Source organism: Diorhabda carinulata, chromosome 3 (assembly GCF_026250575.1).
Source record: "Diorhabda carinulata isolate Delta chromosome 3, icDioCari1.1, whole genome shotgun sequence".
In the NCBI taxonomy this organism is placed as follows: domain Eukaryota; kingdom Metazoa; phylum Arthropoda; class Insecta; order Coleoptera; family Chrysomelidae; genus Diorhabda; species Diorhabda carinulata.
The window spans coordinates 28,274,422-28,301,082 of NC_079462.1; the positions used below are offsets into that span (position 1 = coordinate 28,274,422).

At 32.5% G+C, this 26,661-nt stretch overlaps 1 protein-coding gene across 2 annotated transcripts in view; it reads right to left on the minus strand.

The window, feature by feature from the left end:
* Window positions 1–26,661, minus strand: part of LOC130891634 (DNA-binding protein D-ETS-3) — a 123,288-nt gene that overhangs the window by 19,834 nt on the left and 76,793 nt on the right. For both annotated transcript variants that reach the window (XM_057796479.1, XM_057796480.1), the window contains 3 exons: window positions 24,854–24,925; window positions 9,834–9,881; window positions 1,864–2,053 (listed from right to left, as the gene is read on the minus strand). In XM_057796479.1, coding sequence (XP_057652462.1) covers window positions 1,864–2,053; window positions 9,834–9,881; window positions 24,854–24,925 — 310 coding nt within the window. The remainder of the gene's footprint in view (window positions 1–1,863; window positions 2,054–9,833; window positions 9,882–24,853; window positions 24,926–26,661) is intronic.

Consider the following 26,661-nt stretch of genomic DNA (forward strand, 5'->3'; position numbering starts at 1 on the left):
ATATTCAATATAGAATAAAATCGTTTAAAATTATACTGTATGTATATAATAAGTGGTCGTGGTCTTTTACACCTAGGTCCTGTTCTTGTGAGAGTCTTTATTAATTTAATTATGATATTTCATAATACTTATAAGTCCAATGTAGGGGCGACCATTTGGATTGGTTACTTAAGAAAAGAAGGTGAAGAAAATCTTCCCAGATTTCTAGATTCCATATTTTGATTTACAGTAATTTCTTTAGTTATTAATAAACGATTAACTTATTGTTTTCATACAATCGAAAAATATAGAAATCAATCGTGTAGATCTTCAAGCCCCTACCCAACAAAATGCGAATGCCATTCTGGACGAAACAGCATTTCTCCATTTGACTTGTTACGGTTTTTTTACATATTTTAAATATTCCTTTGTTTGTCAGTATTCACTTCTATTTTAATTCTAGCATTCGAGATTTTGGAGAAATTAATTCGTTATTTCAACTCCAATCAAAGAATTCAGTAAAAACTCAGTATGTATTCTAAATCGTCCTCTATCTGTCTACATTCGTAATGAATCAATTCAGAATAGCTTAAAGTTCAAAACATCATTGAAAGCATATAAGAAGAAAGCTGCTGTGCTTTACCAATGAAACGCAAAAGATAAAAATGTTTCACAATAATTGTACGCTCAATATCAATAAAAATTAGATGATTTATTATACAAGTTTTTAAATAAACCAAGCAATTGGATCTTTAACGTCTCTAAACACGCTAAAATGCGTTTGTAAGCAGTTTTCGGTATTATGTTAGGGCGATGATATGAATTTCTTGAGAAGACTTCGACTGACACTTGGCAGGTTTTCTTAAAGAATAAGCTTTCAATATGCCCGTTGATGGTATCGATTATGTGGACGTAGTGCTTCAACTAAGCCTCTCAAGCTATACTTAGAGCAATATTAATGAGTATCATCTTAACATCTACGAAAAAAATTAAAGAAATAGTTCATCGACATAATAATTTAGTAGTTTGGGAGCATTCTTTATATAAAAATAATATATACCGCTCGAGCAATTGAAAATAATCTATTATTTTTCACTGTAATCCAACGTAAACTTTAAAGACCCCTTGAGTTATAATTTATTTATTTAATATTGTGGGATAAATATTTAAAAATATTCATTTTTGCGCTTTCCATCCTAGAGAAGTTGCTGCTTATTTGAAAATAGAAGAGGTTAATAATTTTACATGGCATTGCTCTAGTAGAATTTCTGGTATATTACTGGTTGAAGCAAAAACTGATTTAATTGTTTTAGAGCGTCCCGGAGAATGAATGGTATATTGTGGAATCAATCAATATTTAAACAAAATCCCACTAACGAAGTTGTTACTAATGAAAAAAATCTACTTAATAATATTTACTCAGTTGCATACATTTTGAAAATATATTGTAAAAAAATAACCAATCGTTGTTTTCCTATATTTTTGCTTTAAAGCAACCAACTAGTGGTTTATATATGATAATTTGGTATTATTTATTTCAACAATTCAACTATATATCATTCGAATTTTGAACTGGTCAAATTATAAGATTGTTTAGTACAAGACACCGACGATCAGCATGACCATTTTTTTCATCCATCATGTACTATAAGTAAGTCAGTTTGACGGGAAAGAGTTTTCAAGAACTCAAATGAGCACAATGTTTTATATATTTGACTTCTGTTGTAAACCAAATTGTAAATTTTTGATTATTAACAAATACTGACCCCATTATGAATTTTCATCTGCGGATTTGTTATGGCTACAACCCTAATCTAATTGGGGTAAATTCTTGTGATACAATTAAAAATCAAGATTGTTACAATTTATCAACTCATATATTACCTGAGCGCTCTGGATAATTTATCGTAGTTCATATTCGGTTTAGATTTCCTTTCTCCCCATCTTCTTGCAACTTCATCTGGATCTGTTAATTTAAATTCTCCGTTGGTTCCCTCCCACGTAATACAAGCTGCATTTGACGAATCGCTCAGTAATTCTAAGAGAAACTGCCACAATTGTATCTGACCCGATCCTGGAAAATGAAACCGTTATTAAAATAGTCTTCTATACATTTTCTGGCCACATAAAGTTAAAGATAAGATTAAAGACACATACAACGAATAGATGTAAACGTAGGAACAGAATTTATAAAATGAAAATAAACGAAAAAAAGAAGGAGACGGAATTGTATATTTTCTTTCAAAGACAAAAAAAATTTAAACTTTTGTAGGTACACATTTATTGAACAAAGTGGCGGAAATAATTTATTATAAATTACTATAATATAGTTTGAGGTCGTAGTTCTTGAAAACATAATTATTTTATGATAAGTGTATGGTGCTATTATAATAAAATTTGAATATTCGTAATCTTTGTTTTACACAAATTTGCATTGAAACATGTTATATATAAAATTCATCATCTTTTCATCTTAATGAGAAAAGCCTATTCCCAATTTCTATTTTACAAGCGAATATATGTATAGTTCTAGTTATATTTTATTTTGTAGTATAGAATAAAATATTAAACAATGAAAAACAAAAATTTACCAAAACCAAAAATCTAGTTAAGATCAAAAAAGCGCATTTCAATGGTGTGTTTTAATATTTATTTTCATATATTTTTTGTTGACTAGTTTAAGAAACCGTTTCTTGTCACGTACATTTCAATTGAATGAAACGTCAGGTCAATTTTTACTAATTTCCTTAACAAAACAAAATGTCGGAATACATATATATCGTTGATTGTTCGCGTTTTTACAAATAACAAGTCTCCGGTGTGATGGAGACCGTATAATTCAGTAATTATGTTTTTGTCAAACGACATATTAGAATTTCAAATGGCATTTAACTTGTAAATGTGTGCCAGGCGGAAGGAAATGAACGCATGTTGTATGATTTACGAATCAGATTTGGCAACGATTTTTTTCTGTTTTTTTTTCTACATAAACACCACCTGGCGATCGGGAAATTTAAACACATGTCTAAGAGAACTCTGTATGCTAATGTCAAAATTACATTTTCAGGAATCGTATTCTAATTACAGCTTTTATTGGGACACTATTGGTTTATAGTGATAATTACTAAGCGGGATAAACGTAACATAACCTCTTGACTACTATACACTTAATGTGGCATTAATAATATGTGAGATACAGTAATTACATAGTATGACACACGTCGACAGTGTAGATTTTCCTTTTTAAATGATTGATTTGACAAAAGCAGATCTGCATATACAAAATATTTGCTCCTAGTTTCTTGCTATGAAGATTATTTAAAATATTAATACCATGTTGTACTGTAAGTATTCGATATACAATGAAGTTTGTTGTATGAGATCAATATGCCATGTCTTACGTGTCGTTCACTGTACTTTTTCTACGAATACGTGGTTTTTTTAAATTTCACTAAAATTTTTAATTAATCGTAGTTGAATATTAGGCGAGGTTGAAGGTGGAAGTTGATGGAAAACGTATTGTTTTATTCACGTTCTAGTCGCGTTAGATTCTGAAGCAATTTAACTGTACTTGACTAGTTAATATTTTCATTTTGTTATCCATAGATTTATGATCGATATAGGATTTAGCAAAATATAGGATTTTTAAGCCCCATGGAATTTTAGTGTTGAAAGATCTGCTCCTGTATCAACTAAAGTAGTCGCAGATGGCATTCGGAAAAAGTGGCTTGTATATGATTCCAGATTTGGGAACTACAAAAATTTCGCTATATCATTTGCCATTACGCCAAACTCATGTAATTCCACGGGCTATTTGTACAAAAAAATTTCCGTTCGTGTATGATCGAAACTTTGCATATTTTTTGTAAATTTGATGAAAATTTCCTGCCATTCAGAAGCTTCTAGAAATTTTGGTATATGTAATAGCTGATATCATTTTTTTTAAGAAAACTTGGAAGATTTCCCTATCATTGTGATTCGATTATTATCACGATCAATGAACAATTCTATCCTAAATTACTATAAGTGTCTGGAAACTGAGGGTCTTACTCAGTAGAAGCTCCTTCAATTATTATAAATACAATTATTATCGTCTACACTAACATTAATATGTAAAATTCGGCACTTTGATCTGCTTTTGCACAAAGCACTTAGATAACTAACTCAAAAGGCTTCGTCCTCTACAGTCTTCTCCTTAGGTTCGTGTTGTCGAGGAGCTGGATTGATTCGATGTTAACATGTTTCAAGAGCCGCTGTTCGTGATTCTTTGGAATTTAGAAGATACCTGCTTTACTGAATTTATCTCAAGGTCCCGATGAAAATCGCTATTTCGAAAGTACCAGGGTGCATCAACAATGCTCTTTAGTACTTTATTTTGAAAATTTTGGATTATTTGGGTGTTGCTTTCGCTGGCACATCCCCATAGATGAATCCCGTAGGTTCATACCGGTTTTAGGATTTGTTCATATACAAGTAGTTTATTATAAATTGACAAAGTGGATGTCGTTCCAGCAACCAATCCATTTTCTCGTATCTTGTTTCTAGTTCTTGTTGTTTTTTTTTTATGTGAGATTTTCAGCTTAATTCGCATCTAGTATTAGCCCCAGATATTTTGCTGGGGCTAACACTATATTGTCTATTCGTACTAGTACATATTGCTCCTATTTATTTGCAAAATTTACATGTACCGATTTTTTCTTGTCTTCCATTTTTTGGTCCAATAATTAATTTTGTTAATTGATGTCTGTAGATTGATTGATTCTTCTTCGGTCAAAATAGCTGTGTCGTTAACAAACGTGTGGTTTTTTAATTTATGGATGTCACTGGTGTATAAGAGGTAAAAGACCGGCCCAAGAACACTACCTTGTGGTACATGCGCGTTGATTTCCTTTAAGTTCGAGTAAGCATCTTCTTGCTTTATTCTGAGGCTCGTTCTTTTATATAGGACTACAGTTTTGCATAATGGTTAGGCAAGAGTTTATTCAGTTTATATTTGAGCGCTTGGATGCCAAACTTTGTCCAATGCTGATTTCATTGAAACATATTCCATGTTATCAATTTTTCACAATGGCACTCCCATTTGTTAATAAAATGAATCTTTTTATATTATTTCATGCAGTAATGTTGTGTCAGCTTTATTTCATTAGCAACATAATTGTTGTCGTTATTACTTAAAAACTGGAACGAAGACAATGTTATGGATAATTTCCGATATTCCAAACCAAATTCAGAACAGTTAGTTGGGAAGGTTATGGCTTCTGTATTTTTGGTTGCGCATGGAATATTGTTCATCGACTATCTCCAGAAGAAAGAGACAATCAATAGCGAATACTACTTAGAGTTGTTGGATCGTTTGAATATAAAAATCGAGAAAAAACGGCCTCATGTCGATGAAAACATCACTGTTTTACCAAGACAATGCACCGATTCACAAGTAGATGGCAACGATGGCAACGAATTGCTTCTTCATCCACCGTATAGTCCAGATCTGACCCCCAGTGACTACAGGGTATTCATTGATCTCAAAAAAATGCTCACCGGTAAGAAATTTAGCTGAAATGAAGAAGTAATTTCTGAAACTCATGCCTGTTTTGAGGCAAAAGTCAAATCCTTCTACAAGGACGGCAGCGAGAAGTTAGAGAAGCGTTGAAGTGATTGTATTGTCCTTGAAGAAGATTACATTGGAAAATAAAATCGATTTTTGTCAAAAAATCTGTGGGTTTATTGAAAGAGCACGCAAACAAAAATAAAAATGAGAAGAATTAGTCGTAATTAAAAAGAAAGTTGACTACTAGCTATAACACAATTTTCATGTGCAATTCTTTCTGAAAAGTTTGCGACGTACCAACCATAATATCTACTTTCTGTATGTATGAAAGGTTTCAGATAATTATGTAAATTTGAAACATGAAAGATTATTATCTGGAATCTATTCCCTTGATTTCATTTTCACGTAGATAAAATAGACTTTCCCACCGAATGAAATTACCTAACCGTAACAGAATATAAAATAACACCCACCACATAGGTCAGAAACGAATCGCATGGTGAAACAATATCAAATCAAACAAAAGAACGTCAGGTAATTATATTCTTGAGCCGATCACGTGCACGGCCATGTGTCAATAGATGTAGTAACGGTTCAAGTTACGTTTAAATTGACGGTGGACTACTGGTTATATTAGGGGTTGAAATTTGTATACTATAGGCGGAGGTATCTAAAAATATTTAACGGGATAAAAAAATAGAAAAACAATTTTTAATTACGAAGTAGAACTATTTTTTATGTAAATATATTCCTGGTTAATGTGACTTTAATGTTACCTCAGTATATTTGATTTGTTTTAAGGCTTTTCATCTGAATTGTTCATAATTATCTCAAATATTGTTCGACAAAAAATTAATGACATCGTTTGCTACAATTTGATCTCGAGCTTCCCTTCACAAATTGTGAGGTCATTGAAACACTTTTCCAAAGTGTAGTTTTGTCTATTGTGTCAGCCACTTCATTATTTTAACTCCTTTTGAGTGTCTTTCATTTCATCAATTGCTTCAGATTCATCTTCTTTTTATATTTTATTTTACATCGTATTTATATTCTGGTACAATCAGTGCATACACGTTTAAAAAAGTATTTTTTTGTTCTATTCCTTCATTAACTTTATAATTTTTTGTTTCAGTTTCTAGTTTTGATTTGTTACTTCCGCGTCATTTAATGGTACTTTCAGCTTATATATTCTTGTCATTTTTCTTTTATTCTTTCTTATTTGCGGTGTTCTTAGTCAATTGTTCATCTATTTGAAAACTTCTTGTTACTTAATTCATCATTTGCATCACTTGTTAATATCCATTTCATTAATTAATAAATAAGTTTTTAATTCTGGAATAATTCAAGTGAAACTTAACATTTAATAATAGCTATTAATTCCAATTGGGTATATAAGAAGAATTGACAATCAATGATCAATTTTATATGACTGATCATAAAATGATGAACACCTTGGATATTTTACCTAATTTTTTTTTATGAATAAATCGATATAATGATATAAACTACTAAAGATACTATGAAGAATCAATCAGCAAATCACCTACAAGTTGAAAATTAGATGTTGATGACTAAATCATTGAACATTTAACGGATTTCAAATATCTGGAAGTAGTAGTGTCAAGTTATGAAATATTGGATAAATCTTAGCAAATCAATTTTGAAAAACACTCATTCAAATAGAATTTATAACGCCTATAATGGCGTACAACGCTAAGCTTAGGCGGGACTCACGAAAGACGAGAAGACCACGGGATTGTCAAGGAGACCACTGGGAAGACATTGATGAACAATCAATATTGAACAAAAATCTTCAATGAAAGAAGCACATTAAACGAATGGTTTTTACGTGAAATGTGAAAGTTTCTTATGATAAATAACTGGCAGGTAACTTTATCTAATTTTAAGAATAAGGAATAAGATCCTCACATACAGTCAGATCGACTTTCCTATGACACTTGGTAATATATATGTGGTGAAATGTTAAAACAGACACGATCACGATAAACTCAATTTTTGTGGTATTAATGGGACGTTATATGAAATTTTAGCCCAAAAAACCTTCAATATCATTTCCATAATTGTATTTTAAGTTTTCGAATATTAAAAAGTACATGGAGAATGATACGAATATAAACTTGATACCAATAATGACAATAATTATATATAATTTCTTTTTAGTAGATAATTATGGATTCCACTGTTTCTACAAAAAAAAATCATTACATATTAATAGGTTTAGATGAATTCAAGTAATGGGTCAATTCTCTACTGGAGATGTAATCCATTTGCTATTGAGCGTGTTGAATTTATTAATACCTTTTTTAACTCCGTCATTGGTATTTTCCCCTTGGGAAACAATAGCCAAATGGATTTCGCAGGCTATCATTAAAAATGCATTAAGTTCGGTGTTTAACTTCACTTTACCTATAAATCTGGCAACCACACCCGTATTTGACCCGTGGTGTCAGTTAGAATTATAATTTTATTTGGTTAGCTAATCATTGAATTGAAGGGTGATAATGAGAGTTTATATTGAAAACGAACAATCAAAATAGTGTTTATACATATACATGTCAACTTATTGGTTCAATTACTTTTTGTTTTGTAACATGTCCGTCGATAACGTTTCTTCTAACTTCTTTTTCTTCTCATACCGTCATCTCATTGAAGGTTGGCGACCACGTTTTTAAATGCATCTCTGTCCCTCGCAACATGAAACAATGCTTCGACGCCGAGATTTGTTCATTCTCTTATGTTACGGAACCAGGATTTCTTCTTCCTGCCGATGCCTTTCTTTCCCTCTACTCTGCTCAGCATTATGTTCTGTAGCAGTAGGTATTTATCATTGCATAAGATGTGTCCTATGCAAGATGCTTTTCTTATTGACAGCTTTCTTTTGCGACCAATGTGTCTTAACACTTCGTCGTTGGTGATTATGTCAGTCCAAGGTATCTTCAAGATGCGTCTATAGAGCCAAATCTCCTTTCCAGGTCCAGGTTTTCGCTCTGTACAGCAGTACTGATCACACATAACATTCAATGAATCCTATTCTTCTAAGAAACCATATTAATTTCGTTTAACAATGATTATAATCATCACCAACTTTTTTAATGGCACAATTATTTCTCTTTCTACGTTTATTATCTGCTGGATAGAAATATTGTTATATCAGATGATTTCCAATTGCTAATGATTTGTTTTGCATTTCAAAATAACCTATTTTGTCCATGTTTCTGATTAAACAGTATATTTTGGTCTCACAAGATTGACTAATCAGACTAGGAAGATCTTATGATGCCATCAATAGTTATGTCGTTTTTTTTCAATGTACTATCTTTGAATGCCAACGTAATTGTTCTAGTTGTGTTCTAATTTATGAATTCCGACTCGAAGTGAGAATGAAATCGTTTTAAGAGATGTGAGAACAAGCAAAAGTCAAAGAGGTAAATCTAATCCACCGATTTTCGCGATGGCTTATCAAGCTGTGTCAAAGGGTATGTTTATTAAAAATTCTTGGGTTAACCCAATTTTTTTTGGCAAATTTCAATATCTAGTTCTTTCAAAGTGTGGGGAAAAACCTGAAGCTAACATATTCTCTTCTGATTTCTGGTTTCTAGCTTGCTTTTGAACTGAAGTAGCGGATCGCATAATTCCTTACCCTCTCCATTTGATTCAGGATAACGGTGGTAGATGCAATTCTCATCTAGAATTCTGAAACGACGCACAAAATCTTTTTTATCCTTTCTAAAACGCTTCAAATATACTTGAGCATACGAGTGTATACGCGAATGCATTTTGTACAGATGTGTCTGGAACCCTTTGGCTTTTGATAGATGTTTCAAATGAAACGAGCACATGAAGGGAAGAAAACTACAAAACCTAATAAGAAAACTAACAGATGCAAAGAAATATAAGAAAAGAAGAATAGGAAGAAAGAAGGGAAAATAATACGACATATAAATGAAGAAGCATAGACCCAGAATGGGTGGAGAAAGGAATAAGAATTCTAGACAAAGAAACAAACACTGTTGCAAAGAAGAGTGTGATAATGCTTTTATTATGATATAGTTTTCTTGTTGATAATAATAAAATAATTGAGATATCTCCAACGCGTATGTATCAATTATGAACAGCTACTATAGAAATTTTGTTTACTTGCCTTGAAGATGGTACCGATTAAGCTCTATGATACTTTTAAGAGATCTCCAACATTTTCCAAATTAATATTACAACGTTATATATTTTCATTGAAAAGTGATGATAAATATGAATGCTGTTATAATATAACCTAGAAAAATCTTACCTGAACTAGCTAAACGACTACTTGTGGGTCCAAACATTTGATATGGATCTGAAACAAAGGTTAATTTGTTAATTGTTGAATTGCGTTTACCACTTCCATTTTCTTACGCCATAAAATATGAATTTAATAATAGATTGTCTCATTAGAGAGAGGAATGGAAAGAATTAGGGATAAATTAACCATGCTGCTAATTACGAGAAATGACACAAAAGAGTGAAACCTCAAAACTTTTACTAGTATTTATAAACAAAACTCTATTCATAACCTCATAGTAGTCCGGTGAGTATACAAACAAAAAAAATATAATTCCTCGAAAAAACCGAAAAATATACGCGTTTGTTACGCTTTTCACTGGGCCATTTTTTAGTTTGGGAATAGAAATTAATCGGAGGGAATCAGATCAGGTCAATATGTTGACAGGGCGATAAATCGTAAGCAGTTTATCTAATTTTTCTGCACCAATAGCGAAAGAATGAATAGACGTATTATAGAGGTGGAGCAAAAGTTTTTACCTCAACAAATGCGGTCATTTGTTTGCATCAAAATATGTGAGCAAACCCTTCTATTGGAGGGGTAATAAACACTGTCTATAACTATACAACACTATACTACACTTTCTGCGATTACTTTACTAATTCGTTCTATTCACAATGACTATTTATTTAAAACTGCGTTTACACAACTCTTTATTCCAAATATCCCAAATAGAATTCTACAAAAAAACTACAAATGAATAAATAGACTTTCCCAGAAATTATTTAACAGAAATACTGTAAATAAACCTCCTGCCATAATAAAAAGTTCTTAAAGGAAGCATGTAACGTGCTTCAGCCATTAATAAAAAGTAGATGAAAGGCTCCACACGAATTCGACGAATTTTACAATTGAACTGTAGCTGGGATCAAAATATGTGAGCCAATCAGCATAATATGGACGAGGTACCTTAATAATGAATCCCAAAAACCTATGGCGATAATCGTATTGTTTTTTATTTCTCTCTATCAAGCATTCATTGGAATTTTTGATGTGAGTATTAAACTATTGTGGTACCAAGCTGCTGATAACTTTTTCATATATTATCTTGCAGCTAAATATTCTATGCTCGTTCGGTTGAATTATATACCGGAATTGCCATCTCACGTACAAGTCCAAGTGTACGTATTTCCAGTAATCAACGTCCTTGGACGTTCAGCATCATTCTTGTTCATATGGTCACTTTCAAAAACAAAGAATTTTCTACAAAATTCTTTTTGTAATTTATAAAAACAATGTACTAGTATATTAAAAATAGAATAAACTATCTCTTAAGTTTATACTAAAAATTGATATCACATCAGAAACATGATGAAAATGTTGTCAACCTCTGAAAATTAATTCTTCCATCAAACTCGTATGTATAATAAATAAAATATGATTAAGTCTTGCATTTTCTTGCATACCTTTTCCATTGGCTACAAGATGAATATAATTTTTTGCTTGTCAGTTAGTTTTTAAAAATATTATGTAAGTTTGTATTTCTTTTCGGAAATTATATAACCAATAAGATATAAGTACTGTCCGTATATAGACATTGATATAAGAAAGCCGTAAAGCTCGATTCACTTTATTCTAGTCATCTTGTCCAATAATCAGGATCAACTTGCTGGATTCGTCCACATTGTTTCAGTCATTCAAAAGCTGTAAAATCGGTAGGGACAACGCTTTGAGGAAAGAAGGTTAGAAATTATATGTATAGGAAGAACTAAAAATCGAATTTGATGAGACACACATGAGCAGACATATTCTCAGTACAAAGAAACAAATTGAAGAGTCTGGTTTGCACTTAACTTCATTGTTAGTAATTCCACTGGCGCTCGAATGGAAGCGCTGGAATCAAAGATAGACCGTCACCTGGACAGGACTTATCACTGGAATAGAACATTTCGGTGCAGGTTCATATTATTAACAGTAAACTTGCATCTATTAATAATTATAAGTTTATAAGGGACTTTCCATTAATAGATGTCTCTTAATTTTAACAACCGTGGTCAAATTAATAAATACACCGTACCCCATATTTAATAGCTGGTAACATTGTTCTTTTCTATAGAACAACTGGCTGATGATTGTCTTTTAAGACCCAGAGGGCATATAAGGGTGCTAAGGGTAAATTCCCCAGTGCCTAATAAGTCGACGATCAAAGCCATATTCGATAATTACCTGATTACGGCCCTATAGTGATTCAATGATCGCCGCATTACCCCAAACATACTCCCTTGTGTTTGTTTCTTGTGCGTCATTTTTGGATGAGGGAGGACAATTGAATTGTCTTACTGAAGCCCATAAACTCTGATTTATATTTTTTGATTGTTTCCGTTTGAATGTCAGAAGATCTCTCGAATAATTTCAATTTTTTCAAATATTTTGTGTACAATTTACTTCGGGTTATTTAACGTCTACTTGTTTAAACTGACTTGAAAATTATTAAGTGATGAATTGACTTTTACAAATATTCCGAAAGTTATTTAACTTATTATCTTTAAAATTGAGAAATAACTTTCTAGTTTCTAAGAACCACTCTATGTTTAAAATGCTCCGAAAAAAAGGAAAAATGACGTAAATCTTGGTACCACTGGTATTTACAAATTATTTAAATAATAGATGCTGATGATAACATGGTTGAAAAAGTATATTGTGAACATATAGGGATAAATACGCGAAGGAAAGTTGGTAATGAGGACTATCACTTTGTAATAATTAGCTGAAAAATTCGTTATTGAGCAAAGTTATAAATCAATATGATGGATACCAACGTAAAGTATAAAAAATAGGTGTATTTTGTGAACAAATAATTGAAGAATGTAATATCATGAAATTTGAGTATTTTACAGTTCATTCCACCGCTATGCTTAACACGATGTCTCTTTTCGTTCTCCCCTTGCTTTTCTGTTTTGGAAAATATTTTGGGTGATACCGAGACCACATACGTTAGGGCAACCAGAAAATATCGTTTCTGGTCTAGTTAAATTTTTTCAATACAGTTTTTATTAAAAATATTTACAAAGAAAATGATATACCTTACAAAATATAAAAACTAGTCACCAACTTTGAAATATTCACTTGTAAATTCTGAATATATCTGTGGAGAACACGCCAGGTGCACTCACATTTAAAAATACATAATACAGGTACATTTTCTTTCACGAAATTTTTTCCTTTGGCATTTTCCACGGACAACTCATTAATTAAAACAATTATCCTTCGACGCCAGACTGACCGATACTTGATCCAGGAAATTTCAAATCACCAGTTATGGGTGCTAGTCTTAGGGTCGAGGAATGGGAAGAAGTGGCACCATAATCAAAGTTCGACAACTACTTAAACGTACTATATATAAATATAACAACTAACAAAATAAACCGAAACTCAGCGTGTTTCTGAATTCATGCGACAAAATTCAGGAGGTGATTGCTTGTATGAAATTAAGATGGGTCTTTCCTATAACAAAATTTCTTCAGCCCAAATCTTTCAGAGATATAATCCTTAAAAGGTGGTGACTAAAATTGAGTTTTTATTTTTTTTCCCTGAAATTTAATTACTTATAACAATTAAATTTCAATAATTGAGCCGGATGAGGCAATTGGTAACGAGACATGAACAAAATTGAAGAAGACTAAATTTTTTAGGAATTGACGAGACCAATACGAGATTTTTGTACTCTAATCTCCTTCAAAGCTTTATTGCTCCATAATTTACTGTATACAGTTCTGTTCTTTTACTTTTTAACTCTTCTACCGTTTTTCTATAGATTCAACTTTATCAAACTTTACATTTATGTAGATACTACTAATTTAGCTCTATTGTAGATTTTTTGGAATTATTAGAAGTTTCTGGTCTAAAACAATCGAAAAGATTTCTTTCCTATTCCACCAATTATTCTGAAAAAGCCTTCTCATTGAAAAAATAATGAGCTAAGAAGAGTTACTGGTATGATTACTGAACACTGTCTGGTAAAATACTATCTGAAGAACATCGGAGATACTCTTGTAGCTTCTGTAAGAAGTCAAAGGATAGCGCCGAACACCTGCTTTGTGAGTGCGAGGTAATACCACGGTACTTGCATTCAAGCTTTTTAAAGCCAGAAGAGGTAAGCCGTATAGCCCCTGGACAAGTAGTTCACTTTGCAAAATCGTTACTGCCCGGTGAACAGTCCGGTGTACCTAATAGATCTATAGGTCAAAGTGCGTTTACACAGCTCCTTATCCCAAATAGAATTCTACAAACTTCTAGAACAAAAAAAACTACAAATAAATAAATAGACGTTCCTAGAAATTATTTAACAGAAATACTGTAAATAAACTACCTGCATATAAGAACCTCTTAAAGGAAACATCAAAAGTACGCTCGCCATTTATAAAAAGTAGATGAAAGGCTCCACACGATTTCGACGATTTTTAAAATTGCATTATAGCTGGACAGGGCCGGCCTAAGAATCCATTTTGCAAACTTGTTATAACATAACATAACATAACATTAGTATTTAATCAGATCAGTGGTAAAATTCTTGCGTGCGAGAAAATTTGAATCCAAAGGAGAGTTGGAATTGCAGTGTGACTTTTTTGCTTCTCAGCAGAAAGAATGGCTTCACTAAATTCTAAAAGAAATACTGGTTGGGTTAAAACTATAGAATACCATAGTCTATACTTCTTATATCAAGTCTTTCTCTTTGTATTATTATTTAATAAACAGTGTATAGCGAAATTATTTAGATATAAGTTATCATCAGACTGTTTTGAGTCTTTTGCAGAAATATGTTATCTGCAAGAGAGTAATCTTCATAATTTTTCGTACCATCTATTATTTAAATTAAAGGGGGCTTATTTTGATGGAAATTTACGAAACATTAAATTAATTAAAATAACCTTTGGTAAAATACAGAAGTAAATTTACCTAACCTATTGAAAGAGTTCCAAGTTAGATCAAAATTGCACATTTTGAAAGTTTTAATACAGTACTGGACGAATCATGCATAAATTTTATCTTATATTAAGATAATAGAAATGATGTAGCTGTGAGAATAGTCCAATTCGGTTTGATACATTTTCAGATGCTTAAGTTGTTTTTAAAAACCAAAAAGTCTGTTTTAAAAGATATACTAATCGTCCTGTCATTTATTTTAATAATTTCTGAACTACTTTAGTAAGCCGGAGCATGTTTTAACTTATTTTAGATAATACGGTGCTGAATCTTACCATTTTTACATTTGATTTAAACGTTTAAAATTCAAAATATTACTTGTCCTTTCATATTATTACTACCTATTCACATTCAAATACATAAATGTGTCGCCGGAAATTGTTGCCATTGGTAGAAAATTTTATTTTATTGAAGTACATAATGTTCTTAATGTGCATATATTTGCGTGTACAGATTCGAGATAATCCAAATATAAAAATTGTGAATAGTTTCATAATATCAAAAGGATATAAAATGGGCAATATTCCTTCTTGGTAACACGAATTCGGTGCCAGAAGTTCAAGTTTTATTACTCGAAGTTAGGGTTATGTTTGCCAGTTAAAATTCTCCGAACGACATTTACTTCGCATGCAACTTTTGATTGTAGTTGGAAGACGGTGAGGAAAAGATAATATACTTCTATGAAATTTTTCAATAACAGTTATAGTTTGGATTTACTGTAAAATTTTATTTCTATGTTAAATTATTTAACAAAAAAATTGTCTAATGCTGAGAAAAATATTATGGGACAAATATTCTTTCAAAAATATACTTATTAGAAGTAATTGAATAAACAATGAACCGAAACATAAGTTTTTCTGTCTGTCCGAAATTTCTCGAGAAAAATCTATTGTTCCGTTTATATTTGCAAAAGTGAAACATTTGATTGATGAAAATAGTGAAATATTCGAGGTCTGGTTATTAAATAACGAGACTGGTTACGAAAAGGGTTTTATTATAAAAATTATTCTACATTCGAATACTCCCCTTCAATATATTCCCCTCCCCTCACCACACACCTTTCCATACGTTTTCCATTGATCGAAGTAGTGTTGGAAGTCCTCTTTGGTGAATGCCTTCAGGAGCTCTGCCGTTTTTTGCTTTACTGCTTCCATCGAATCAAATCGGGTTCCTTTCAAAGCAGATTTCATTTTCAAAAACAAAAAAAGTCACACGGTGCCAAATATGGTGAGTAAGGCGGGTGTTCGAGCTCTTGAATGCGCTTACTGGCCAAATACTGCTTCACAGATTGCGCGTTATGGGTAGGTGCGTTGTCCTGCTGCAAAATCCACGAGCACGAGTTTCAAGGGCCGTTTTTTACCGTAAAACAAGGCCCTTATTGTACATTTAATTATTACGAAATAAAGATTGAAGACACAAATATGAATGGTGCATTAATTTCATCCAGTAGTTTAAATAAGAGGTGTGTGAGAAACGTAATCAGACTATAAACCTCGATCTGGCAATGTTATGTTTACCGGTTTTCACTTACTCAGTCCGAGTTTCAACTTCGTATTGAATATTAATATCTCAGAGTGTCATCAGTGTTTTTGTTGTTGTTATGAAAATGAAACATCGAAATTTGTGTTAAGCTTGATGAATTCAACAGTATGAGCAAACCTGCTTTGTTAAGACACAATATAAGGGAATAAAAGCCAGTAAATGCAGTGTTTCAATAACTTTAATTTTAATAAGAGACTAAAAAACAAGTATAACTATACGTAGTCTTAATCTCACACTACTCACAAGCGTATTTTTTTTGAAAATTCTACCATATTCTGATAAGACTTCTCTATCGTTTACATAAGGTTCTGAAAGGCATTGAAATAACATTGTCACATTTCATTGTGTGATTTCCTTTAACGACGAATATAATGTTCTAATTTCCACGTACTCTCTGCTGGTGTTGCCCACCAATGCAACATTTAATATCTTGTACTTTGCTCGATTTTCACAAAAAAAGAAACATGCTCCAACTTTTAAACAAAATTTTTGATTTAATTGTGACTTTATTTCATTAAATATCTTATTTTCTCTAAAAATGTTTTCGGCGCTTCTGTAAAATATTAGCCCTTCTTCGAGGGTGACGTATTTTCAAGCGGCGCTGTCATGCGGTGGCGCCTTCTAGCTACTCGTGCGGATCATTCCCACTTCATCAAAAATATCTGTTCATGTAATCTCTATTTCACCAAGTCTTTCTTTTCAACCTTAAACGAGGGGAATCCGCTTGCTGCGATGGATACGTTATCGTGAATAAATGACATGATTTTTATATTGTAATATTTGCAATATGTTTGGTACAGTTTTACAAAACATCGGAAAATAACTTTAATATAGCATATAAAAATTTGACGTTTGGACTTATTTCAGTCTTTTCAAAATATGACTCGACATTGGCAATTAGCGTAATTATGAGGATGTATTGATATCTAGTTAGCCTAGACCAGTTCCATGCATAAACAAAATATTGCGTTACCATAGCAACAAACAATAACTGATTAGAAGTGTCAGTGTAAAATTTGACGTCAAAAAAGTAAACCAGAGTTACGCAATAAATATAAAGAAAAAAGATGTCCACCGAAATTGTGAAAATCCAAAAATTGGAGTATCGAGCCATCATCAAGTACCTGTATTTAAAAGGGTTAAGAGGTAAGCAGATTTACGAAGATATGCTTAATACCCTTAGTGACCGATGTCCTTCCTATGCGACCTTGAAAAATTGGACTCCAAGCTTCAAAAGAGGCATATTTTTCATTGAAGATGATGACCGATCGGGAAGACCAGTTTGTGTGTCAGTCCCCGAAAATATCGATATAGTTCATGACATGATTTTATCAGACCGTCGAATTGAGCTAAAACGGATATCTGAAGCACTGAATATATCATATGAACGCTTTCATCTTACAGTTCACGTCAATTTGGACATGAGAAAAATTGCTGCAAAATGGATCCCCAAATGTTTGAATGTAGACCAAGGGTAGAAGCATCGCGTTCGATCTGTGCTCGATTTGAAAACTTATTTTAGACTTCTTAAACCAAATTGTTATTAATGAGACTTGGATACATTTCTACGATCCAGAAACAAAGAAATAATCGATGGAATGCCGACACTCTGGTTCTGCAAGACCTAAAAAGTTTCGTGTCCAAAAATCTGCTGTAAAAGTTGTTGCTTCAGTTTTTCGGGATTACCATGACTTTATGACCTTTATTTTTAAAATGGAAATATCCCTTCAATAGGAAAAAATATGTATTAAGCCCTACCATGTACCACTTTTCAATAGCAGGTAGGTAATTTTATAAAGGGGCGGTTAATATCGGTACATTTTATGGCCGAAAAAATACCTGGATTGCATTATTCAGAATAATAAACATAAAAATAACATTTAAAATGAGTATTCTGTTGAGTTTCATAGTAAGTGGTTTTCTGTTTATAGTGCAAAAGAAATTATAAAGACGAAAATGTCGAGTCAAACGCGCAGTAGTTGCAAAACTTCTAACAAATTTTGATATATTTGTGGAAAATTTATGGTGAAATCGTAAGTCAGACCAGGCCATTTTCCGAAAATGTGAAAAAAGCCTATTTCAAATATTTCGGTACTTTAATTGGAGACCAAGACAAGCAGTGGGCTCCCCACGCGTGCTGTGTTAGTTGTAGCGTGTCATTGATGCAGTGGAAGAATAGGAAGAAAAAAAACATGCCTTTTGCAATTCCAATGGTATGGTAGGAACCTACTAACCATTTTTTCGACTGCTACTTTTGTCTAACAAAGACTGAAGATTATTTTAAGAAAGGAAAGCACAAGATCGAGTATCCAAATTTGCCGTCTGATAAACGACCTGTCCCCCATAACGATGATACACCAGTACCGATTGCGCTTTCAGATCCGCAAAATATTGTTTTAGAAGATACTCGAGACAACGTATCATCAGGAAGGACCCTATTTTTACTCCAAGTACCAGTTCCGGCGAGCAACAGTCTGAAATTCTTGCTTCCCGTCTTAAGGAATGGAACTTGTTAGCCAAAGAGACAAAAAGTACTACCTTTAGAAAAGAAATTCTACATTTTCTGCATTCTACAGTATGAAAAATTCTCTGTGTGCGTGTACAGATATTGATGGTCTAATGAAGGAACTTGATATTGAGCATAATCCCAGTGAGTGGCGCCTATTTATTGACTTGTCTAAATACAGTTTAAAAGCAGTGTAATTACACAATCCAGTTGCTCATTCTGTGAAGATGAGAAAAATTTATGAAAATATTCGCTTACTTTTGGACAAAATTAACTACAAGATGTATAAATGGTAGATATGTGGGGACCTGAAGGGGATTTGAATTTTAATGGGACTTTAGGGAGGGTTTTTATATTTTGTTATACCATTTTGATTGACTGTTAAATGGATCGTTATTTCTTTTGGAGTGCCCTATAGGTTTCTAATATCCACTTATTGTGTATCATAAAGCTTTAGGTTGTGATGTGACTCTAAAGAAGCTTATCAAAGTTGTTTCTAATAAAAATGAAAGTGGATCGCGAAAATATAAATAAAATACTGTTACCATAAAAAACATTTGTAAAAGGTACATGCTGACGACGACTTGTGTAACCTATTCGTATCGAGGTCAGATCTTGCATGTGAAATGAGTACGCGAGTCTGATTGACTGGTATTGTGTAGGGGTTGAAAACGACTACTGTCTGACGGTGGTTTCAAAATTCTAATCTACCTATAAATCTCATGAAGGTTGCTGACTCCACGAAACGGCTGACCGTGATTCAGGATTCAATTAAAAAGTCAAATTCTAGACCCTTATGCTAATCAAATGTAGCGGTTAGGGAAAGTAAGAAAATTAATTCACTTAATATATCTAATTTATCAAATTGTTATAGATTGATTTAAAATATTATAAATAACGATAATCATTATAAACGTTTGATAATATTCAAGTAATCAGTAAATAGTGGTAGTAGTGCACCTGAATTTAAAATTGTAACAACAACACGGTATCAAAACTGCCTCTTCTTCGACAGCAGTAGTTAGTGTCATCAAAAGGTCACGCTTAATATTTATCTTCATGATTGATATAATTTCGTAGTAGAATTGCTGTAATTTTTCAGGCTTGACTATAACAGATATTTTTTAGTCACTGGTACATAAATTACTAGTTATATTCGCTATGGCCTAAAGCTTATGTCTAATTAAAGATGAAGAAGTAACCGCTAATTCAATGACTTTGAAATTGTAACAAAACTTCTTTAAGCTTTTATTTAATATTTTCTGTTTTGCCATTATTTAATATTTATCTCCAAACGCCTCGTAAGCAATTCCACTTGCGTGCTACTCTCTCCAATATACAGAACTGTACAAATATTTACTAACTCTTCCACAAATAAAGGTTGCTTGCGAACGAGTTTTTCAAAGTTAAAAAAGACCAGATTGAGAGCAACATTGGCTGATGACAATTTAGAAGCATTTGTTCTGATAAACATCAAAAGAGACATATCAATTAACATTGACTCAAGTTTGGTTATTGATAAACTGTGTGACTCAAGTTCTGAAATGAGAAGACTTTTGATCCTCTAAATGAGGAGATTATTTAGTAAATTGAAATTCAACGATAGTGGCTTCATAATTCTCTCTTCTAGGACTTATTATAAATTATTTAACAATTTAGCAGTTGAGTTGTAAATTAGTAAAAAAGGTTATTTCACATGTGAAATTTTTAGAATAAGTTGTTGAGAATATTTAATTTAGCGTTCAAATTTCTCAAAAATTGTAGGTTTTGTACTAGAGCTCTTATTAGTTGGTATTAGCCGGAAAACGAGTAGTAATAAACAAATGCAAGGTTTTCCAAGTTCCCTTTTTCTAATATTCATGAACTCAAAACTAGAAATGAAGAGTAAGCAGTAAGCTATACGGCTGGTGTCTTTAACATACCTAGCACGGGCCTGGATAGGTTTAGAAAAATATGTTCCAAATTCTATATGGTGGAAGCTTATTCCAATACTTAGTATCACAATTCAATAAACTTACAAGTAAGATTGTGAATCGAGATAATAAAGTTAATGAACAAATACAACTTTAATAAATGTATTTACTCTTTTAAAATTTCCCTAGACGAGATTTTCCGAGGTCGAGTACAATACTACTTCTCCTATGATGGCGCGGTCAGTCGGATGCAAATATATAACAGTCAAATAATCGAATATATTGCTGTACATCTCCTTTGATGCTGTCCTTACTCTTCAGCGAGAATACTTATATTCAAAATGGAAAATTCTACTATTTGAAATATACTGAAGGGACAAAGGGATTTGACTTTCTCAAAATACATATGGAAAGTTACATATTCTCATTGTAAAACTGTAATTTACGGCTTTAGACTAGGAAGATCAATTATCCTAGACCAAATAATAGAAAAGACAGTGGAATGTAAAAGAGAAATACATATAGTTTTTATTGACTTTAGAAGTGCTTTCGCTTCAATAAAAAGAGAAAAAATAACAGAAGAACTAGAAGAACAAAGAATTCCAAAAAAATTAAGAAAATTAATAGAAATAATACTAAATAAGAGTGACATTAAAATGAGATTTCAAGGCAGAAAAGACACATACCAAATAAAGTCGTCAAATAGGGATACCCAATGTCACCAAAGCTATTCAATATAATATTGGAAGGCATTGTGAGAAAAGCAGGACTGCAGAATAAGAACATTATAACAGGCGTAATACAGATAATAGCGTACGCAAATGATGACAGAGGGAATTAATAAAAGCGATCAACAAATTAGAAGAAGAAGCGAGCAATTACGGACTGGAAATAAATGCAGACAAAGAAAATATATGAAAATAGGGGCAAAACCAGGAGAGAGCAAACCAATTGAAAACTAACAAATTATGAAACACAGTATCGATTTTCAACTATTTAGGAATAATGTTGGGACAAACAACCAGAGACAGGATGGTTTAAAGGATAGAAAAGGCTATCAAACCTATGGAAGAAGTAGAAACTTATTAGAAAACAAAAACATAACGAAACAAAACAAAATAAAACTGCACAAAACCCTAATAAGACTAGTAATCACTATGCAAAAGAAACAACAGTAATCAACCAAAGGATAAGAAGAAGAACTTAAAAAAACCGAGAGAAAATAATGAGAACTATAATAGGTCCAAACCCCATAGGGGGAAAAGAGAGTAAAGAAGAACTAAGAAATAAAGAAAGAGCTGGAGACGGAAAATATAGTGAGATACAATAAAGGAAAAAGACTCAACTGGGCTGGGCATATAAAGAGAAGAAATCATCCAAAGAATAGCGCAATGGACCTCGTAGTGGCCAAGAAAAAGAGGCAGACCAAAAAAGACTTGGAGAATCGAAATAAGAGGAGGAAATAAGAGCAGTTAATATAGAGATCTGGAGAGCAAAATGCCGAAACCAAAAGGAATGGAAAATAATAACAAACGCAGCCAAGACAAACGATAAACTATAAAGAAAACAAAAATAGAAAACGATTTTAAAGCGCTATTGAAAGGTTTGATGCTGCTGTTGATTAATTTACAAATAATTCAATAGTTTAAATACTATTGTTTTTTGTAAAACCCCAATACTCCTCTATTGGTAATTCCAATCCAATTTGAAATGCTATTTCTAAAGAATGTACAAAGTTAAACATAACTTGAATATCCTATTTTCATTCCTCGCCAACTACAATATAATGAAAAGTTATACAAATATCGGAATATGCTTTTCATTTGATTGTATTGAAAAATCTAAAACCATATTCTATATATAATAGTAAAAAAGTAAATGAATGTAATATAAGACGTTAAGTTAACCCATATCCTCAAAAAACACGGAAAAATATATTTCGCAAATCAATGCGAAACGTTCTATTTGTTGACATAGCAAAGTCGTGCATTACTGCAAGTAGTCCTAGATAAACAGAGAAGAATGTGTGTGTAAATAAAGGAGCCAATTCGGTTTAGTCATATGTGAACATTTGCCCCGTTGATGTGTATTAAGAAAAAGTACCCTCTCGATTCATTAGGTGATAGAAAGGAGATCAAGGATATTCGATGTTTTGTTTACATAGTTTGATGCACTGGACAGGACCCTCACAATAAACTTTTAACGAAATATCGGCAACTATTGGATCAAAATAATGTTATTTATCTGTTCAGACTTCATGACTTGATAAGTTTTTTCTAATTTTTACTATTAACGTTGAATACATGCACCTTAGGTGCAAATTCGTATCCACAATTGGCAATTGGATGCAATCAGCATATTTAAGTTATTGCATTATATTGTTGTATCAACAGATCGATAGATAAATAATAGAATAAAGAACAAAGCGAAAGAAACCAAAAGAATACTATGGTTTTTACGACTTCTAACAAATATATAAACTTACAGAATCTATGATCAATTTAAATGATTTTTTCCCATACGTTCCAAATATATTTATACAACTTAGATGAAATACATTAAACAAATGCCCGTTGAGCTCCACAGTGGTAGATAACCGGCTGTTTATCTTAATTCAAGCAGTACAAAGATCAGCAATAGTACCTATTTAAAAGTGGTACTACAAAAAATGCCCGTTGAGCTCCACAGTGGTAGATAACCGGCTGTTTATCTTAATTCAAGCAGTACAAAGATCAGCAATAGTACCTATTTAAAAGTGGTACTACAAATATTGAAGACTATCCTCGTCAATCAAGCCCCATTAAGTAATATAAGCAATATTTTGGGGCTATCTATAGATCTGCGCAAAATGTTGTAAAGGAAACTTGGCTCTACTACCTTTAATCTAAATCAAGACTATCAAGCCGATTCTTCGGAACAAAAGCGAGTCAATAAATCGAATAATAAGGTGTTAGTGTCAGTTTTTTAAATACTTGAAATGACGTGGCAAAATCCAAGAATTAGAACCTCACTAGAATAATCGTAGAGAAATTCAGGAAAAGTATATTTGAATATTATTACCCAAAATCAGTTGTGGTCTTTCTGTAAGACCTGTACATCTCACAAATGAATCAAACTAAGTTTAGGGGGTTGTTGAGTGATAGGTTCAAATACTGATAATGATAGAAATATCCAATATTGGTGTCAATACCGCGTAGTTCCCATTTTCGTGCAATACGGGTATTTTCGTACTTGTACGGACGTTCCTCATTATCATCCCCCATCCTCTATCGCTGTCGGTGGAACCTGTTTTTAAACTTCACCTCGTGGATCGTCGGTACTGCAGGTTTTCTGTGGTTTCTCTTGGCGAGTCCGTTCAAAAAAATCTGATATACTCTCCAAAAAGCTATTTGGTTAGTCGAATAACTTTTTTTTACCTGTAGTATTCTCAGATTTTTTGGCCCTCATGCAGTGTTAGGCTGACAAACGTGAAACCTAACCTAACCACATGAAAAGAATCCCTAAAAACCACCTCAATCCCAGACCTGCAGAGGTAAAGCTTTCCTATATTGGTGCCATTCCATGAATGATCGAAATCTTCCACAAAATTGATCTTACTTTCCAAATAAAAACAATCAAACGAGTGTCTCTCATGGACGTTGTGTTCCTACATCAAGTCATTTCACTTAATGCTGGTACGTCATCCAATTGCTCTGTGTGCTTTTTCCGTGTGTTTTATTCGAAAAGTACTTTCCCTTATTGTTTTAATTGCCTTATTTTATTTCTTCGTAGTAACGATGGCCAAGTAATACGTATTTTAAAACAGAAGACACTCTTGCTCCAGCTGGATCAACGAAATTTGTTGCTGGAAATCGAGATTGAGGATTCACATGCGTCGTGGTTTTAAATCGAAAACTACAGTTTTCCCAACACGACTTACTGCGTTTCTTAAACAAAATCTGATATTTGGTACGATACAGTACAGAAATACTTAGTCAGACATGAGTGAATGATAGATAGAATTAAACAGAAATAGATTGGAAAAAGAAAATTTAGAACTGGTCACAAAATATCAAACTGAAAACTCAACAAAATATATGTCGATTGAATTTGTTGAAACTTACCTGGTTGTCGTAAATGACTATGAGGATCTAATGACGCTTTTGTCATCCCCGTGAGGCTGTTCGTTCCGTAACCTAGAACAAAACGTAGCATTTAAACAAAACGTAAAACGGTAGTTATTGTGTGAAATGACGTGTGCATCGTGATCGTGAAACAATATTCGCTCGACTGACTTTTGTTTCCACGACTCACTTCAACCGTGTTTAATAACCACTGGAATGGAAACGGACAATAGATTCCTTTCCGTATAAGCATGTAACGAATTTTCATGGTTTCTTGGAAAACCGAAAGTGCAATTTCACTTTACCATGATCGAATAGATGAAACTCTTCCCAAATATGTTATTTATATTGAAAATTACAGAAGACGCAAGATTGTCTAATATATTTCATAAAAATGCCATAGTTCTTCCGTTTACAATTGCTAAATCTAAAAAGTTGCAAATATTGAGCAGAATCGACTGAGATTACTAATTTTAGTTGAGTACTTATATTTTGTTGAAGTCTAAACAAGTATGCCATGAAAGTTAAACTCAGTATACGAGTATGTATTGATATCTAGTTAGCCTAGACCAGTTCCATGCATAAACAAAATATTGCGTTACCATAGCAACGAACAATAACTTATTAGAAGTGTAAGTGTAAAGTTTGACGTCAAAAAAGTAAACCAGAGTTAGAATGCACGAAATATTACCATGAACAAATGATTAATTACTGACCCATTCTATGATAGTTACCCAACGCCGAATGGAGAAAGCAAGAACTATCCGATTGGTTAATAACCAAAGGTAAAGTAGCGGAAAAGGGATTACTCAAAAAATCGTTATTGTAGTTTACAACATTCACCGAAAGTTTAAAAGTGTAAATGAAATGGCAAAAACCATAAACAGCAGTTATACTGTCCATTGAACGATATAATCAACTTTTGCGCAGATTATAAATATTGTTTAGTCAGTAATGCGCTAGAACTCCAAGGCATATTTAAGTTCATCCCGTCCCAGGAATACAACTGTAGCATAGGATCGATTTTTGCGGTTATAAACTTTACGAAATCTAGCTAACAAAATAACTTACTACTGTACTAAGAGAACGTGAATTGGAGGCCAAGACAACTAGTAAAGGGACCACAACTCATCCGAAAACATCGCGTGCACAGATAACCTTCGCTAGAGAGCACCTGATGTAGAGAGCAGTTGATTTGGGCAGTCTTATCCATTGACTAGAACCCGTACAAGGTCAATTCGTGATAACTGGTTTACGGTGGAGGAGGTATCATAAATTTTCAATCACCGACCTGCATATTGTCCGGTGGGTACGGTACGTTGAATGCTATGCACATAAACCTCTTAAATATACCTGCTCTATAAGATATTGATTTTGTATTTTTACAATACAAAATAGTTGCTAACTTTTTTATGTTTGGAATGTAGCGAAAAAATTGCAGAGTAAAATGTGCCCTTTTGTTATACACAAACGTTTAATACCAGCGTCTATTACACTCATTAGATCTGGACGTTTGAGATTTGGAATAGTGAAGCGAAAAAAGGGCATTGTGAATTGGGGGAGCGAAGAAAGCAAGTCGAAATTATCTTAACAATATGATTGACACTTCTATTCAACTTGGTAAACAGACCTAAAACTGAACGATTATTTTAATGGAATTTGGATGTTATCACTATGTTTTAAAGATGTGTGTTAATGTGGATGATTTACTTTGATGAAGATATTTTTATATAATAAATTGGAAACTTATATTTTTAAAAAAGAGCAACTACATATGAATTTTTTTCAGTATGAAATATAGTCAGTGA